This window comes from Choristoneura fumiferana, chromosome 10 (genome assembly GCF_025370935.1).
Source record: "Choristoneura fumiferana chromosome 10, NRCan_CFum_1, whole genome shotgun sequence".
Classification (NCBI taxonomy): Eukaryota; Metazoa; Arthropoda; class Insecta; order Lepidoptera; family Tortricidae; genus Choristoneura; species Choristoneura fumiferana.
The window spans coordinates 19,714,292-19,733,615 of NC_133481.1; the positions used below are offsets into that span (position 1 = coordinate 19,714,292).

General features: G+C 37.5%; 1 protein-coding gene across 1 annotated transcript in view; it reads right to left on the reverse strand.

The window, feature by feature from the left end:
- LOC141432267 (apoptosis-resistant E3 ubiquitin protein ligase 1) overlaps nt 1-19,016 on the reverse strand; it is a 73,350-nt gene extending 54,334 nt beyond the window's left edge. Inside the window, exon 1 of the mRNA XM_074093815.1 lies at nt 18,767-19,016. Within this exon, the coding sequence (XP_073949916.1) occupies nt 18,767-18,932 (166 nt within the window). The 5' untranslated portion in view covers nt 18,933-19,016. The remainder of the gene's footprint in view (nt 1-18,766) is intronic.
- Nucleotides 19,017-19,324: the final 308 nt, after the last annotated feature.

Genomic DNA, 19,324 nt, shown 5'->3' on the forward strand with positions numbered 1-19,324 from the left:
TATAGGTAAATTCTGACAAAAACTTGCTTAGCACGTCTCCAAGAGATGTCTCTGCATTAAAATTGCGCCAGCATCGGGACTCAGAAGTTCGCCTCGAAGGAGGATTATGATAACGAATTTTGTTCGTTAAAAGTTACGTTCACGTCTCGAGCTCTACAAACAAGCTTGAGAAAATAATAAAACTCGAGACTACGTAATAACTGACGGGAGTTTCTTTTGTTTAACTTTACCTGGACGTTATGAAGTGTAACGAAACTTATCCGTAGATGATCGTTAAATAAAACACAAGCACGTGAAAAAAGCGAAAAGAATTTACCTAACCAACATAAAGTTGGAAAGCCCCCGACATTGTCACTTCAAAGTTCAATATCTCAAAAACGGCAGAACCGATTTTGATAAAACATGTCTAAGAACCATCGCTAGAAAACCAGCTCTCAAATAAAAAAATCCGGCCAAGAGCGTGTCGGACACGCCCAAAATAGGGTTCCCTAGCCATTACGAAAAAAAAAATTAAGTAATATTTTTCCAAGGATTTCGTATTTTATACGGAATCTTCCAAGTTTAGGTATATTTTATACCTAAGCCTGCTATTTACTCATAGACTACTAATAATTCTCAAGCAAACTTAGCCGTTATAGTTTTCCTTGAAAGTTTGATATATTTACTACCATCCTGAATTTTTCCAAATTTTTCCACCCACCGGTTTAGATTTTAGAGGGGGGGGGGCGCTCGATTTTAATGAAAATTTGCACTTTAAAGTTGAATATTTCGCAAACAAATCACTGGATCTGAAAATCCATTAGCAAACCCCTAATGGTTTTAAAAGACCTATCCAACGATACCGCACACTATAGGGTGCCTAAAAATTAAATGTATTGAAATTGACGAAGAATTTAATGTCTAATTTCAGTTGGTTAGATAAATATGCACGCGAGTGTTTCCATACCATCTCACTGTATAACCTAACCTTGGTATCTGGGCCAAGTCTGGGCCATTCTCTTGAAAAGTTGTACCCAAACTTTCTTCCTGGGATTTTGAAATTTTTATGTTATATCTACTCGGAATCAGGAGTACTATCGATTTTACTACGAATTTTCAACAAACTTTACCGTGAGACAGAGTGCAATAGAGGAGAATTAAAACCAAATTAAAAGCGTATTTATTGATATATAATTTGCTTGATGAAATAATTTAATTATGTAATAAACTTAGTGATGTATGTAACTGATACCTGAACTGAAGCACCTATGCCTAAATATATGTAGTAGGGTGTAGTGGCAGTACGAATACCTAAATATTTACGAGTAAACCCAATATTAAAAATAAGGAGAGACAAACTGTTCTGCAGTTTGGCGTCATTTTTTGGTAAAATATAGTGTAATTGTTGAGATACATAAAATAAAATAAAAACTACTGAAGAAATAGGACTGTGGACGAAGTCGCCCTGAGCCTTTCGAATGATACAGAATCCAAATAATAGGTATTAAAATTAAAACGTCTAATAACATTTCCGCGCGTATAATCTGAATCGTAGCTTCTTCATTAACACCCACGAGCACTTGCGAATTTCCAATATTCGTATCCCAATTTACATTTTAAGCTATTCAGGCTGTAATCCTAGCTGTTACATAACACATAATACCTATTTAGCAAGTTAGATAGTCGCGTGCGGCACGATATCACTGCTTACGAGCGATGTACCTTCAAGATTCATATCAATGGAATTAGCTTTTTAATGGCTAAATACAAGTTTTATTAGCTGAAGTTTAATGACCGTATTACCACCGTAGGAGTGAATTAATGATGAATTTAACGTTGGAAAGGCTTGGTAGTGGCATTTTAAGGATTCCGTATCTAAAAAGGATAAAAATGAGACCCCTTTGAGATCACTTTGATGACTATCTATCTGTCCAACTATTTAGACCCTTTTTCAGAAACGCGTAAAGGTATTAAGCAATACCAGAAATTAAAAACCAAATAATTATGTACTCAGGTCTGAAGCGGTGAAAAAACAAAGAGAACGCAATCAAAAGATAAAGGCATTAAATAATAGATTGTAGAAACGGCGAGGGTGGATAGATACGTCGAGGGGAAAATGGGTTTGATGCTCGAGTTTTACACTGCTTTTCACTTCGATTGAAAGGAAATTAAATGGCAACAGCGGAAAAAATAATTGTTCACTTACTAAGTACCTTTTATTTTTCATGCATTGCTAATTTGCTATATAAGTATACATTTTTAGTTTTATTGATATATTTTGATTGATTTTTAGTTTTAAAATTAATTTTAAAAATATATAGAAACTTTTTTGTTTGTGGCTGGCACCTGATTATCTTGGTCTTAGACAAAGATTTTGCTTTATGCACTAGAGCACAATAAGTAATTTTATGTCGCCTAGATCCAGCATAAATACCAACTTTACAAGCATGCGAAGTGAAAAAGGTATTTGCATTCATAGAAATTGGTTATCCTAGAAACTTGGGTAAAGGCATCTCTTACAACATAACCAATAAGAAAAGTCAGAAAATCTTAATTTTTTATGTCTATCTGTACAAGTAATCATCTAAATTGCTCGAATTATTTTGAAAAAACGTCGCAACTGAAAGCGTGTACTTATCACATACTTACACACTTTTTACAATGTCTTAGATCCAGATAAAGCAACTTTTTTCTTTAAACCAATGCTTTAAACAAACAGCGAGCGCCCCAAAATCTGTTTAAACTTCGGTAAAATGAAACAGAGCCAAACAATGTTAGGGAGAGCACTCAAACAGCCCCCATACGTCAACTCATAAAATGATAAGGCCCTATACTACATACATACATACACATACATACATAAAATCACGCCTCTTTCCCAACGGGGTAGGCAGAGACTACATCCTTCCACTTGCTACGCTTCTGGCATACAACTCTCGCTTCCTCTACATTCATCAATCTTTTCATGCATGCACGTCGGTTTAGAGTACTCCTGACCCGACCTTTCTTCAGAACGTCCCCGATTTGATCGTGGTACGTTCGTCTAGGCCTTCCTCTCCCAACGTTCCCATTCACGCTCGTCTTATAGATCTGCTTAGTCAATCTGTTTTCATTCATTCTCTCAACATGCCCAAACCATCCAAGCATCCCTATACTACGAAGTGGAAAATTCGATCTTCGTATCTCGCGGTCCCGCTTACGCTCACTATTTAATACGAGAGTGAGAGGGACGGGTATGAACATCGATTTTAGAATTTAGTAGTAGCTAAGTCGCAATTCGCCCGCGTAATCTTCAAAAGAAAAGTTCCCGATTCAATTATTTCCAAGTCTCAGAGCTACTTCTAGAAATCTGATAGCAATAATAACTAAGTTTCTAACTTTTTTGTTTCTAAGTTTTCTAACTAAAGGGAAGTTTTTAGATAATGAGTAATGACGCTTATAATTTAATTTTAGGCTCTACTGCCACGTTTTGGCAAGGTCTTTTTTTAAATATAATTACTACGCTTTGCACTCTTAGGGGCTGTTTCACCATCCATTGATTAGTGTTAACTGGCGGTTAGGTGTGATGCCGTCTCTATTTGTTTTGTTCGAATAGACGGAGACGGCATCACATTTAGCCGTCGGTTAACGCTAATCAATGGATGGTGAAACAGCCCCTTTAACTTGCTTCGGAATTTAATAAAAATTCCCGTCGTTGTATAAAAAGTCACGCTGAATTTCAAGTCTCTAATCCTCCCAGCATGTGGGCCTAGTGGAAGTCGTGATGACTTAGTGGTTTGACGTATTGTCTCTTTTTGGTGAAGAAAAACAGGAAACCTGCGCAAACCTGCGAAGCAAGTCAATGGTGTGTAAAAGACGAGAAGAGACGAGACGAGACGGGACGGGACGGGACGAGAAGGAAAGGAAAGGGAAGGGATGGAAAGAGAAGTGTTTTGTGACCCTTACCTACAAAATCATTGATGATCAAAGTGTAATGTGTAACGCGCAAAGGACGTGACGTGAAGTAATATCAAAAACATCATTTCGACTTGCTCTATTTCTTGCTTTATACTTTTTTATTCATTTATATAGTGAAAAGAATTACATTAAAAAAATAAAGCTAAATTATTCTGCGATAAGCTTAACTTTGTTTCCAAGTTTGTGTTCATTAAGAACAACGTAATTGACGGAATCTGCTATCGTAGCATTTAATTATTGAAGAGAAACAATCATCGATGTTTTATGTAAATCTATCTTGTCTTGGTCTCGCAAACGGAGTCGTACCCTGAGGGTACTAAGTTCCTAGTTTATGGTGAACTAGTTTGAGATAGAGCTAAGTTTAATTAAATACGAAGTTATGAACATTAATAAGGCTAGGATAAGTAATGCATTGTTAAGCAAAACGACAAATTTCAAGGATTATTCAAGCTTGTGGAGTGATATACTTTATATTCTACTAGCTCTTACCCGCGGCTTCGCACGCGTAAACTATCCGGTCTGGTAGTTCCAATTGAAATTTTCGGGATTTTACAAAATTCCCCTGGAAATTTCCAAAATTTATATCGTGGTCTTCATTGAGGTTGTGTTGTGAATAACTGTACAAAATTCAAGGTTAAACCCAGAGCTGAAATTTCAAAAATTTTCCCTATCCAAATTCAAATTCAAATAATTTATTCAGTAAATAGGCCGCAATGGGCACTGTACAATAAAAGAAAAAATTACAAAAAAATAATAATAATACAGAGATGTAAGGGGTCCCTTAGTTACAAACTATCCCGTGGGAATATCGGGATAAAAAGTAGCGTACTTATGTGTTATTCCAGATGTCCGGCTACCTACATACCAAATTTCATGCCTCTAAGCTCAGCGGTTATTATTTCAAGATTTTATCCCTATCCCGTGGGAATATCGGGGTAAAAAATAGCCTATGTGTTATTCCAGAGGTCCAGCTACCTACATACCAAATTTCATAGCTCTAAGCCCAATGGTTGTTATTTCGAGATTTTATCCCTAGGTATCCTGTGGGAATATCGGGTAAAAAGTCGCTTATGTGTTATTCCAGACGTTCAGCTACCTACATACCAAATTTCATGACTCTAAGCTCAGTGGTTAATATTTCGAGATTTTATCCCTATTCCGATGGGAATATCGGGATAAAAAGTAGCCTATGTGATATTACAGAGCTCCAGCTACCTACATACTAAATTTATTGGCTCTAAGCCCAGCGGTTGTTATTTCAAGATTTTATCCCTAGGTATCCCGTGGGAATATCGGGTCAAAAGTCGCCTATGTGTTATTTCAGACGTCCAACTACCTACATACCAAATTTCATGACTCTAAGCCCAGCGGTTGGTTTTTCGCGATTTTATCCCTATCCCGTGGGAATATCGAGATAAAAAGTAGCCTATGTGTTATTCCAGAGGTCCAGCTACCTACATACCAATTTTCATGCCTCTAAGCTCAGCGGTTATTATTTCAAGATTTTATCCCTATCCCGTGGGAATATCGGGGAAAAAATAGCCTATGTGTTATTCCAGAGGTCCAGCTACCTACATACCAAATTTCATAGCTCTAAGCCCAATGGTTGTTATTTCGAGATTTTATCCCTAGGTATCCTGTGGGAATATCGGGTAAAAAGTCGCTTATGTGTTATTTCAGACGTTCAGCTACCTACATACCAAATTTCATGGCTCTAAGCCCAGCGGTTGTTATTTCAAGTTTTATCCCTATCCCGTGGGAATATCGGGATAAAAAGTATCCTATGTTTTAATCCAGGTTATAAACTAACTTTTCGCCAAATTTCATCCAAATCCGTCCAGCCGTTTCAGCGTGAAAAAGTAACAAACATACTCACTCACTCACTCACTCACAAACTTTCACATTTATAATATTAGTAGGATTTGTTCTAAAATGAGTCAAATGACAGATGCCAAACTGACGTAACTAGAGTCCCTCCTACCGTTACGCAAACTATCGATACTTTTGCATGTACTTAGTGCTAAAAGTGGAAATAGCATTATTTGTTGGTTTAAACGTTACGCTGTCGAACTGAAAGTCTTATTTGAGTTTTAAAATATAATTTATTCAACACTTGGAGTGTCACTTTCCGACTCTGACGAACAATATTGCTAATTAATAATACGTTCGTTTATTTTACCGCTTTTAATTTTACCGATAACCCTCACCACTAGCATTTGCGGCCTATTGGAACAACATTGTAACTATTGTAAGGGCGTTCATTAAAGAAAGTAAGTTAATATAACACAGTGCCTACGCAGTAAATTAACAATTTGTCAGCAAATTTGAGTTCAAATATTCGAATAATCAGCAGTTTAATGTGATTTCATTTTTTCAAGCATTGTATCTATGTTGGAAAAAATTAAAAATTAGTTACCGCCTCACAAAGTTACATAATCATCATGTGTCATTTGAATCATCTTAGAACAAATAGAACATAAACCACGATGGTAGAACAGTCTTATAATTAACAATTTGTTTAAACGCAAACAAAGAATTACAGCTTAATTAGCTTACAGCGTATACCAAACATTCAGTATACGTCATAAGAAAAAACATTGTCAGATTGAAGGAAATCACTCTAACAAACGAGAGGCCTACGAAAGTTTCGAATAAAAATAACAATAACCTCGCCAGTAAAGTAATCTACACGAGATCTTTGTTTGTTTGTACACCGTTACCTCTGGCCTTTATGAAGTTTTTACATAACGCTACCCCGATATCTAAAATTGGCAAAGTTAGGGGCCATCTTGCAAACTATCGGAATCCCAGTTATTTCATTAGCATTTTCACTTTGGAAGCTTTAGGAGTTACTGTGGAACAATGGCTTAGCCTTGCAAAGTTTAGGATCAAAATTTTGGTTGGCTGGCGAAAACAATATCATAAAGAACACAGCGTCTGGACTGGCTTTCACTGCACGAGGAATAAAAGGAATGCGTTTCAAAGATATCTCGCAAACGGATATATCGAAAATTGTCTCCAGACAGGTAGATAAGCAGGCCTCCCACCAGGTGGACTGACGGCATCGTGAGAGTTGCGGTAAACTGGTAGATGCAAGTGGCGAGATGTTGTTCATTCTGGGCGTTCTAAGGGGGAGGCCTTTGTTCAGCAGTGGACGTTTTCCGGCTGATGATGATGAGGTAGACGACAACAAAAATCAACCACATTTTAGCTACATGTAAAGGAGGCTTTAAAATTTAAATCGTAATTCACAGTAGTGTCTGAGAGTCCTTTAGCCACGAACTCCCTGAATCAGCGTTTTCAAGCGATTCCAGAAATCAATTTAGAAAGCAAACATTGACTATACCACTTACGAAATCCTTGTATTCATTTTGCACGGATCTCAATCTAATTCCTTGAGATATAGCGTCGAATTCGTCGTCTAGAATCAGTGATTGGGCTAATATTTGTTAGAAGATTCAATACTGTCCCTTGAAAACGTTGGATTGGCAATTTTGTATCCCTCATTATAGATTATAGACTAGTTACAAGTAGATTACGGCCAGCCCAAAATAAATATTACTTTTAGCAATACTAAGATGGAGATGGTGAAAGATCAGTCTGTAATGTTAGTCGCGTCTTTTTGGTAAATTACACCCTATCGAATCGAAATATCTGATGCTTATTTAACTTAACTAACAAAACCACGTTGATAAAAATACGCAATAAATATTTAAACCCTCTGTAGATTGCATCTAAAATCTTGTGTATTGTGTATTAAAAGGATATCGTAATTGTCACTTTTTAAGGTTTGCACTAATCGGTCCGCATTTCCGTTTTGCGCTGGCAAAGTCGGCGTCGATGTTGCTCTTTGTCCTATCTAGCATACAAGGTACTGTCGGGAGTCACTGGGGTGTTTCGTATCGACACACCCAGCACAGAAACGCGAGTCCTGCTTCGCCCGTGCAACCGGTAGGGGCCGGGTCGTAGCTCGATGCCCCACTTTCACCCGGGTCGCTGCAACAAGTGAGTTCTGAGCGTGCACCCTTATGCGCCCTCCCAGTGATGAAGGGTTAAGCTGGCCCAATGGTCATTATGCCACATTCGAGAAATAAACAATATTTTTTAAATTTTTGCTGCTCCAAACTAAAGATCGGGACACAGCATCGTCGGAACTGGGATACGCTTAGGCCGGCTAGTTAATATGAGAAAAAAACAGCTGATTTCTAATATTTCAGAACGGATTACTAATGTACCAAAGTTACATCCCAAACTATTTATCCCAAATTACAATTTGGCAAAAATCATTAGTCAAAACCACTTTTCGTATTTTTACAGTTAGCATATATTTTTCAAAAAGTATATGTTTAACAAATACTTATTCGATCTAACTAGTATCATATTTTATTTTTAGTCAAAATTAATCGTTTGACATAACATACCTACTCTTCCCAAAATATTGCATGGCATATGGGATTTACATACTAAATGAGATTTCACTGCCAAGAAAGGTTTTTCGGGCTGTTAAAAAAAAACCTCCACTCCGCTACCGCTAGTCGTTCGTTAGTCTTCTAACCTAATCTATCCCAGTCACATCTGCCCCGACAAGTCTTGCTTGCTCGCTGATATAAGTTGAGTATGCGAAGTGATGAATTGAACACACATTTTTTTGGAACATCTATTAGCCAGAGGAAAACGTTTGCTTAGTAAACGTTTGTCTTAATTAAACTTGACAAAGTAAAACGATGTCAAATAACAATTTGACCAAATGAATAAAAAAAATGCGAAAAATATAAATGAGCTAAAGACTCGTTTGGGAAATAAAACTACTGCGATAAGTATTTCAGAAGGAAAATTTGGTGCAAAATATTTTGTTCAATCAAACGGCAGTGCACCATGAAAAGGTGTCACAGTATTGGTTCGAAAGTATGGTTAGGTAGACTGAATCTTGAAAAACCGATGCTTGAAAATGTGATTCAAGAAAGCTGAAATCAAAGTTGTCGACATAAATGTAGAATGCAAGAGATTGCATGAAGAGCAATTTGTAGTATGTTAATGCAGCGCTCAGCTGAACGTCACGCGACAGTTCATTTGGACCATTCGTAGGCGTCCCAGCCTGGGATTCGGGTCAATGTTACATTTACTTACAGTATTTAATTTTAAACTATCAAGTGAGGTATCGTTGATTAGCGTATTCATTTCCGATAAAAAAAAATCTAGACCACATCGTTCCATTAGCTTTTAGTTTTTTATAGCTATTTATATTGTACGAGTACGGCAAGAGAGCTGTGCCCTTAGTGTAAGTTTTCGGTTACAAAATACGTCTCGATCGCGTTCGCGTTAAAATCTCAATTTGTATGGAAACACGAACAGCGCCTCTAGCGGAACGTTTGCGATGTTCGTGTTTCCATACAAATTGAGATTTTACGCGAACGCGATCGAGACGTGTTTTGTAACCGAAAACTTACACTATGGGTACTGGTCTCTAAGCGGTCAATATACAGAGTGTACCGTAACAAAAGATTTTCAGTAAATATTGTGCCATATAAATGATGCAGTACCATTGATTTGGAATTATTAGAAGCAACTAATAAAAAAAAATATGTAAACGTACCGTAAAACGAGGCTACTTTGCGCCCCACTTCAGTTCTGTATTTTGTTTAAATGTCTTGCAGGTCGATGTCCCGGTACCCGATACATTCCCCAATAAATTGATCTACTTTACATAAATACATATATGAAAATACTACAGCATAATAATTTTTAAAATAAAGCAAAGATTACGAAATTTGGAGCAAACATCGGTGCAAAGTAGCCTCGTTTTAGGGTACTTATGTTTTTTAATGATGACAAATCTTTCAAGTCCACTGCTCGGGGACTAAATTCGATTCCCAAAACTTGATCCACCCACACAACAAGCATACTACGGCAAAGTAAAGTTAGGTTATAGGTAAATAAAATATAGGGCAAAAGCTAAATAATACCAAACTTTGATAAAAGTTCTTCATTACGTCCCTGTACTTAAACCAAATTACTTAGTAATTAGCATTCGTCTAGACTAGCTAGTTAATACAATATAATATGTCGCGTTGCAGTCCCAGTAGCTAGCCGAAATGCTAGGAGCATCATAAAAACTTATCAGCAAAACGGAATCGATTGCGTCGCCATTTACGAGCTACAATCCGGCGCTGACTCCCATTTACGAGACTTTATGACTGTAATTTCCATGTGATAGCACATATTCTAATTTATCATAGGCCACCGATTTAAAATGTGAGGGTAGAAGTATAGAAGGCCCAGGAACCTTTCAAGCAAAGTTATGTCGAATTATGAGCTGGCCATTAGTCATTAATGAAAAAACGAAAGCGTTCACTGGCATAAAAATACATAAGGAGGACATTATGCAGGACCACTTCCTAGAAGTCGGTTAAAACGACCAAGATGCCAATCTCACGTTATATCCCAACAAATCGTTTGATCACAGACGTATTTGGATTGGGATATGAGTAATAATTAACCCTGAATTATGTAATTCTTGCATGCATCTACGAAGCAATTGTATGGCGTAGTTGTGAAGTTTTTACTTTGCACTGGGTTCGCGTGGGAGCTGCCGGCCAATCCTTTTCATTCTGAGAAGAGGCACAGGCCTCCTACACACAGGTGTCCCGTCCCGCAGCGGCACAGGCCCAGCATGGGAAGTGGGACAAAGACGATGGTGATGACGATGAATTATTTAAAACTTTTATTAATGGTCAGTGCTGCAAGTCAGCTCCACATAAATAAAGCATCGAACTAGATGGTCTATTAATGCAAGTGTGGCTTAACATTGCACTCGTTTAGGCGCTTGGCGCTCACCCAACGCGCCATTGCAGATGGACACTCGCTTCTGTAGTCTTGATTAACTTGCAAAATTGAGTACACATACATATTACAACATTTACAACGTTTCGACGCCAGCTGGGAAATTATGAAACGCAAAAAGAACACCTCTGCAAGGTCGCACTTTAGTAGCCCCATGTTGGGCGCCACTTATTCGATTTTGTTTGAAAACGCCGCAAGTCTACAGTTTTGTACCTTTGTCGGCAAAAATTAAATCCTCATAACTTTAGAACATTGAGTGGTATAGCCGACCAATGAGCGCTTGACCATTTTATGTGACAGTTCCTACATCATAATAGAGACAGTGCTTAAGGCTAGGAATTGTAACATAAGTTTTTAAATGTAAAAAGCCTTTGACGTTTACGCCATGCAACCGACATTGAACCTGAAATGACTTGACAAGGTTGGCAGAGTCGTGCCGATCACATTGGCAAAGATAGACCTCAGCGAAGGCCGTGCTCAGTGGACGCAGACCTTTTTGAATTAGTTCCAAGAGCTGCTCGCTCTGTGAGCGGTGGCTGCACTTAAAAACCGGCCCAAGTTACTTAATATACGCTCAGAGGTCAAGCTTTAGATTTTAAAATAAGCGAAACTGATATAGCTGTTGTGTTGTGCTGAATTGTTATAAGGTGTCGTATTATGATTAAGACAACAAAATTAATTTGTCCTTCACTGTTGGCCTTTTAATAATAATAATATTCATTTATTTCAAGTAACATGACTCATAGGAAATACAAAAATACACATCACAGAAACGAACAAAATACACTTGATAAATAAATAAATTTCATTCTTCATTAAGTGTACATGTCTACATACCGTAATAAACATGTCAAATGAGCGAGCAAACGATACCAGAACCATTAAGGGTCTACATAGGCTTAGCTAGGTCCAAGAGTTGACATAAAACAGCGAAAGCAGGAAAATATCAGCCGGAAATGCCAGGCAACTTATTGGTATCGAATCTACGAAAATGTTCACACTTCCTCCCCCGACTTTTCTACCGTCGCTTGTGCCACAGGCTAACTTTATGACCCGACTACATTTGCCAATTAAATTCTGTAGTTTTTTTAGCTCTTTGTTAGATATGCTAGCAATTACGTTCCAACTTTTAGCTTGCTCCTGGCATTTCCAAAGTAGACTAACTAATGAAAACTTATTATATTAGAAAAGGTTGAATTTTTCATGATTGGTTTTTTGGAGTCTTTTTGTATTTTTTATTTCAACTCCAAATTTGTTACTTTTCCCGGTATCCCGTGAAACCATATCGAAAATACAAACTGAGACATGGATGCACAGAAAAACCAGAAAAAGAGACCAGCGCTGGGAATCGAACCCAGGTCCTCAGCAATCCGTGCTGCGTGCTATAACCCCTACACCACCGCTGGACAGGAATCTAGACACGAATTTTTTCTATGCATACATATCTCAGGTTGCTTATTTTTTACTACGCTACTTATGCAGCAGCACTAGCGACATCTATGTTCCGCTCTCATCGAGAGACGTTACACTCTTTCGGTACCAACCGCTCACCCAGACAAGAGATGTCGCTACTAAGCAATCAAATTATGATTGGTTTTTTGGAGTCTTTTTGTATTTTTTATTTCAACTCCAAATTTGTTACTTTGGTACTTTGTTGCTAGTGCTGCTGCATAAGTAGCGTAGTAGATAATAAGCAACCTGAGATATGTATGCATAGGAAAAATTCGTGTCTAGATTCCTGTCCAGCGGTGGTGTAGGGGTTATAGCACGCAGCACGGATTGCTGAGGACCTGGGTTCGATTCCCAGCGCTGGTCTCTTTTTCTGGTTTTTCTGTGCATCCATGTCTCAGTTTGTATTTTCGATTGAATTTTTCAATCTGTACTCTATTGCTTTAAAACACTGACTGTGACAGACAACGTTCTACTGTGGCTGTGGACCAAGAGTCAAATGCATTGACACATACCATACCCTACACATACCAAATTACAAGTAAATCCGACCACTAAAAAGGGTGAAGATACACATGTGAATTGCATTATTCAAAGCAAAACAACAAACAAGTTAGTAAATAATATCTATTGGTGATTGTTTTGGGGCATTTTGGTCCTCCAGGGGTCGGATTGATTGGTAGTTTAGTAGATGTTTGTATAGTTATTATCACAACACTTGCAAAATTCTAGCGCTGTTGAATATCGCAACGGATATTTACAGGACTTGGTTTGCTAAAACCGTGTCACTTATTTCTCAATATCAAAGTCCAGTATTCACTTTACGAGACTTAGGGGCTGTTTCACCATCCATTGATTAGTGTTAACTGACATGCCGTTCCGTAGAGATGGTTAACCGTCAGTTATATCAATCCATGGTCACTTTACGAGACTTAATTACTGGCAGTGTTTTTATCAATGTTGCCATTGGACAAAATCATTGATAACGTCAGTGTCTGTAGCCTCTTTAACGCAGATTGTGGTGATTGAGATTTCCATGTAGCCAGATTTGGTGCTACGCCCTGGGAAGGTTTTTAGGGGATATACGAAAATACATTTTGAAAGTACCTAATAAAAAATATGCTAAATAAGAAATCTACAGATTTATTAATCTTGACACAGATATTTACATTTTTGAATGGCGTCTTCCGAGTGATGTAATTTCTAAAACCAGTTCCATCCATGATCCTTTAAAACTGTGATAGTAGAAATGAGATATGTTTGAGCAGTTTTAATACTGCTTTAGAGTTTATAGTTTAGACGGAGAAATACAAACTAGTTAAAACAAAGATCGACTCTTAAAACAATCATCAAAAGGACAGCAAGTCTGTGCACTTTGACGAGGTTTTAAATGCGTTTCTATTCTATGCAATCTAATAATATATTATGGATATAAAATTACCTATTATTGTGGAAAACCTTATTAGTCGTCGTCATTTCAGCACGTTGTGCATTTTTTCTGTTTACTGTTTCTGTTTAAAAAAAAGTTTTTAATTTACAATCCTGTTTCATTCCAATTTAGATTGTTGGATTACTTATCGTCTTTGATGTCCTTGGTAGTTACAAGCTTTTATAGAACAGTAGGATTAATCATCAGATTTTTATTGTATATCTTCAACTATATTTTAAGCTTGAAATGTATACAAAGTCAGTCACAATATTAGTTGTTAAACATATAGACTGCTGAAATTATGACCCTTTTGTCCTGTCGTAATTCAGGTAGCCAAATGTAAACAAGATCAGCGATCGACAAAGAAGCTATCATCTCTGTAACGAAACACGCAAGAAACAAAGCAAAAATACCGCAGTAAAGTTTATTCTTGCTTAATTTTAAATAAGTTAAAGATATAATCACAGTTCCACCACCCTTAACATCAAAAAACTTTCTTTGTGCTATAATGAGATTGCCGAAACACCAAAACAAGAGCGTAATTTTGTAGTAAATAATTCGATTACTATGGGAAATTTCACGATAGTAAAAGCAAAATGACATAAGTTTTAGTTAAGTTTGGTACCTGAGAACTGTGATACTCCTGATAGCATGGACAGCCCCGAATTCCGGCTGTGAGAAGGATGAATCATGCCGATAGAGCATATCTCAGAGTCTTCAAACTGCCACATCGTGAATTAAATGTCTAGTCACATTCAGGTTAGAACACTATAATTATGATTAAGCTGGATTATGAGGGGGTTGTTTTTTTATCACATTACGTTAAAACATTTGTGTGGTGTGCCGCGGATATGTGTTGAGTGTCTGCACGCGGCAGTGGCTGCGGCTAGACTGGCTTGAGCACGCTCGGAGCCGGAGCTCACCGGGGAGGCCTACCCCCACCCCCACCCCCGATGTTTGTGGTGGGGACGTGGAACCGGGACCGCGGCCTGTACTCAGGCATTATCGCTATTCTGTCGCATTGTTATCGTTTTCATTAGGGAAAAGTAATTTGAATTTGAATCTAATTTCTGTTGATCGATGGATCCTTTTTGACTTAAAATAAACAGTGTTATTTTTGATTTCCGTAAACATTAAGGGAACATTCATCAGGTCAAATGAACTTAATTTCTCCAAGACACTATAGTGGCGTAACATTTGCTATTTAAAAGTTAATTAAGAGTTATGATAATTAATTATGCGCAGTGAAGTGTATTAGAAGTTTCTAAATTTGCGTAGTTTTTTATAGTCCATAACTAACGTGTTTTAATTTCATACATATTTAGCAAAATAATGTTAAAATGTGAATTTTACAATTTAAACTTAACCAATGACTGTAAATCGATATTGCGTACAACGTTTTTTTAGGTTTGTCCAAAAGTTTAATTACCAGGTAGTTCCTATCAATTAGCTGTCGAAAAACACGGTAACATATGAGTGCAGATTCAATTCCATTAGATTTTTTTCCAGATTCCTAAGAACTGTCGTAAACATGGTAAAGCATTGTTTAAAGGAGCAGCCACACCGCTGCTTAAAAAACGGTGACGGTACGGAATCGCAGTGACGCATCGTATGCGTACCGTTTTTTATGCGTGCTTTCCGTCCGTCACTGGAATTCCGCACCGTCTGCGTATTTTAAGCAGCAGTGTGGACTGTGAAGGGCATGCGATAATAACGGTGCGCGTGCGCATACGATGCGTCACTGCGATTCCGTACCGTCACCGTTTTTTAAGCAGCGGTGTGGCCGCTTCTTTAATCGACTATACGCAATGGCGAATACAAGGTGCCCGGAGAACATAAAAAAATAAGAATATCAGGAAATGATGAACTGGAGTCTGGAGTGTTAGGAAGAGTTTGAAACCTAAATGTTTTGCAACTGACAAGTACAAATTATGTACAAGCGTATTATGAGTAAGTACCTAATTACGAGAAATTAGTAGAATTACTGACTTAGCAAGATATATATACGAGTGCAAGTTAAAGTGGCAATGGGCGGGCCACACCGCTCGAAGAACAGATAACCGTTGGGAGAGAAGTCTTCGAGTGGCGACCACGAACCGGAAGACGAAGCGTTCGCAGGCCTCCCACAAGGTGGACTGACGACATCGTGAGAGTTGCGGGCAACCGGTGAATGAAAGTGGTGGTCCAGCAGTGGTGTAGGGGTTATAGCACGCAGCACGGATTGCTGAGGACCTGGGTTCGATTCCCAGTGCTGGTCTCTTTCTGGTTTTTCTGTGCATCTATGTCTCAGTTTGTATTTTCGATATGGTTTCACGGGATACCCGTAAAAGTCACAAATTTGGAGTTGAAATAAAAAATACATAAAGACTCCAAAAAACCAATCATAATATGGTGAGTTGTCGTTCGTTCTGGCGTTCTAAGAGGGAGGCATTTGTTAGAAATGCAATAAACGAACTTAAAATAAGAAAAGGCTGTTGAAGTGTCTGAGGTTTTCAGCTATTTTATTTAATTGTACCTTGTAGATTGCACGGCGATCTCGTGGTAAGAGGCGTTATGACAGATGGTGGCCCGATTAATTGAATGGTCATGGGTCTCCTGGGAGTTACTACACCATACACAACACATATTAGTATTAGTTAGGTAGGCCGGTTAGTGCGGACCATTGTTATAGATGGGTGGAGCTAATTCGTTCTGGGTTATCCCGCGTGCAGCCCCGGATCTAAGGGGGGGCAATAGGGGCACTGGCCCCGGGCGGCAGTTTCAGGGGGGCGCCAAATCCTTGAGACAAGATATGAAGAAGAAGAAAAGAAGAAAAATGCTACTCATTGGTAGTTTAACAGTTTTTCTTAAACACTGAAGGGAGGGGGCGCCACCATCAAGGTGCCCTGGTTCAAAAAAATCGTTGATCCGGGTCTGCCCGTGTGTTACGAAAGTCTAAGGATAATACAAATACAATACAATGACTCTTTTTTGTACACCACAAACAGTAAGCTTACAGAAATAAATAAATAAATAAATATCACGGGACAATTCACACCAATTGACCTAGTCCCAAAGTAAGCTTGTGTTATGGGTACTAAGCAACGGATAAACATAATTATATAGATAGATACATACTTAAATACATATTAAACACCCAAGACCCGAGAACAAACATTCATATTTTTCATACAAATATCTGCCCCGACACGGGAATCGAACCCGGGACCTCAAGCTTCGTAGTCAGGTTCTCTAACCACTAGGCCATCTGGTCATCTAATTTCTGAATTGTGAGCATACCAAGTCACCGATGAGAGTACCCTTAGAATATTGTTTTGAGCTCTCTGGAGGCACATAATGTTGGATTTCTAATGTTGGAAATCCAACATTTTTCCTGGTAATGCCTATTTAAGTAGATTTTTTTGTATTTTTTTTTTCAAAAGAAATGAAGGGTTAAGAGGTGAAAAAGTGCCCACAGTTCTAGAAAGAAATAATACAAAATTTGTTTTCCTCTCAATCGCTAGTTCTTTGGGTGATGACTATCAACCAACTACTTTATCGCCATAAAGTAAAACTACCCACTAGCACCTGACAATGAAAGCAGTCCACATTAACCCAGCAATTTACGTAATATAATTTACTGTTGCAGTTTATAATCACAATGTGTGTGCAAGAAAGAAAATACAAGAACAAGTGTGATTGTTATTGCAAAAGTAAAATGAAATATGCAAAAAGGGTAACGTGTTCCTATAAATTAAATGTATAAACTACAGCTATCCCACCTAATATCCACCCTGCCTATTTTATTTATGAAATCTCGCTGTACTAATTTGTGATGTTTAAAAAAATGAATTTATATTGTATTGTAGGCACAAACCATTAATGTTGTTATCGAAAATACAAACTGAAATATAGATGCACAGAAAAACCAGAAAAATAAGACCAGCGCTGGGAATCGAACCCAGGTCCTCGGCATTCCGTGCCGTGTGCTATACCGCTACACCACCGCTGGACAACGATACAGACATGAATTTCTCCTATGCACCTCATATCTCAGCTTGTGTTGTTTCTTATTTAGCCACTTAAGCAGCGACACTAGCGACATCTATGCCGTAGCCCTCATCGAGAAACTTTTCGGCACTCCATCGGAACTAACCGCTCACCCGGACAAGAGATATTGTTATTAAGCAATCAAATTAAGATTGTTTTTTGGTGGTTTTTTCAGGGGTTTGATTCCCAGTGCTGGTCTTATTTTTCTGGTTTTTCTGTGCATCTATATTTCAGTTTGTATTTTCGATACTTATAGGTTTTACGGGATGACCGTAAAAGTAACAAAAAATTTGGAATTGAAATAAAAAATACAAAAAGATTCCAATAACCAATCTTACATTTATGTTGTTTTATAGAATAAATTTATTTATAAACAAACAAATAATATATACAATAATTAACAGAAATAAATAAAAAAAGAACTAAAACTAACTTACTCTAATCCTATAAACCTATATTTACAAATATCACCCAAGTCCTTGCTATTGGGCAGGGTGCCCATAAGGCTGGCTGGCTGTTTTTTTAGTTTGTTATTTCTTATTACAGTCAGTTGGCAACATCATGATAGTACCTCATAGTATTATGTACCTACAACGTAAATTTTTACTACATTTACATATTGATTAAACAAATGTAAATGTATGTATATTAAGTCAAGAATTAAAATGTTTCTCCTTTAGTTTCTAAATTCACATGAGCAACACGTACTGGTAAACATAGAACGTCGAACATGAATTTCTTTATTTACGGATGGTGGAGATTTCTATTACAATTTAATAAAAAAAACACATACTACCTATCTACATGTGTAAATACTAGACTGAAATTTACTATAAAAACTTATGAACTACCCAGGACACTACTTTAGCTAATGAAAGAATGAATGTGCACTCATTAATATTCCGAGTTGGACACGAAACTTTCCCTCCCCTTCTAAATTATGCCATAACATCGCCAACTAAGGGGGCGCGGCGATTGGTTCAAATTAAAAAGGAACCGCGCTCAAAAGAATAACTCGATATATTCAGTAGTCACTGACGCAACGCTTCATAATTTAATCGATCAATTAGCACTATTACTTACCATATTCCTTGAACAACTTCTTGTATTCACCGAGATCGTTCTGCTCCAACCACTCCTCCACTTGCGCGGTCTCGTCCTCGAAAATCTCAGTCAATACGACTCTAGTCAAATATGTCAGCGAACACAAAAAGAAAGCCGTACCGAAATATTGCATCCGCTTTGTCATTATTAATAAACTTTAGTCATAATTTTGTTATTTTTGAAAGTAAACAAACAAGAAGGACGGCACAAATTGGATTTTGACAATTCATTCAACGTTCAGAAACGCGGATCAATCGATAACAAATTTTGACAGCTCAAACCAAAGAGGTGCTCAAACACTTGGGTTTGTTTCGGTAGACGTTTTTGCAATATATTATGGTGGGCTACTCGAACGTATTTATTATTGTTGCCAGGATTTGAAGAAAAAAAACTACCAAAAAAATTCTTAAGTATCCGCTATTTTATTTGTACAATTTATACTAAAAACCATTTACTTACTTACTTTAAAATAATGCGACTAAAACTAGACTAAATAATGCCGGGAAAAAATTTCTATTTATGAAAAAAAACCGGCCG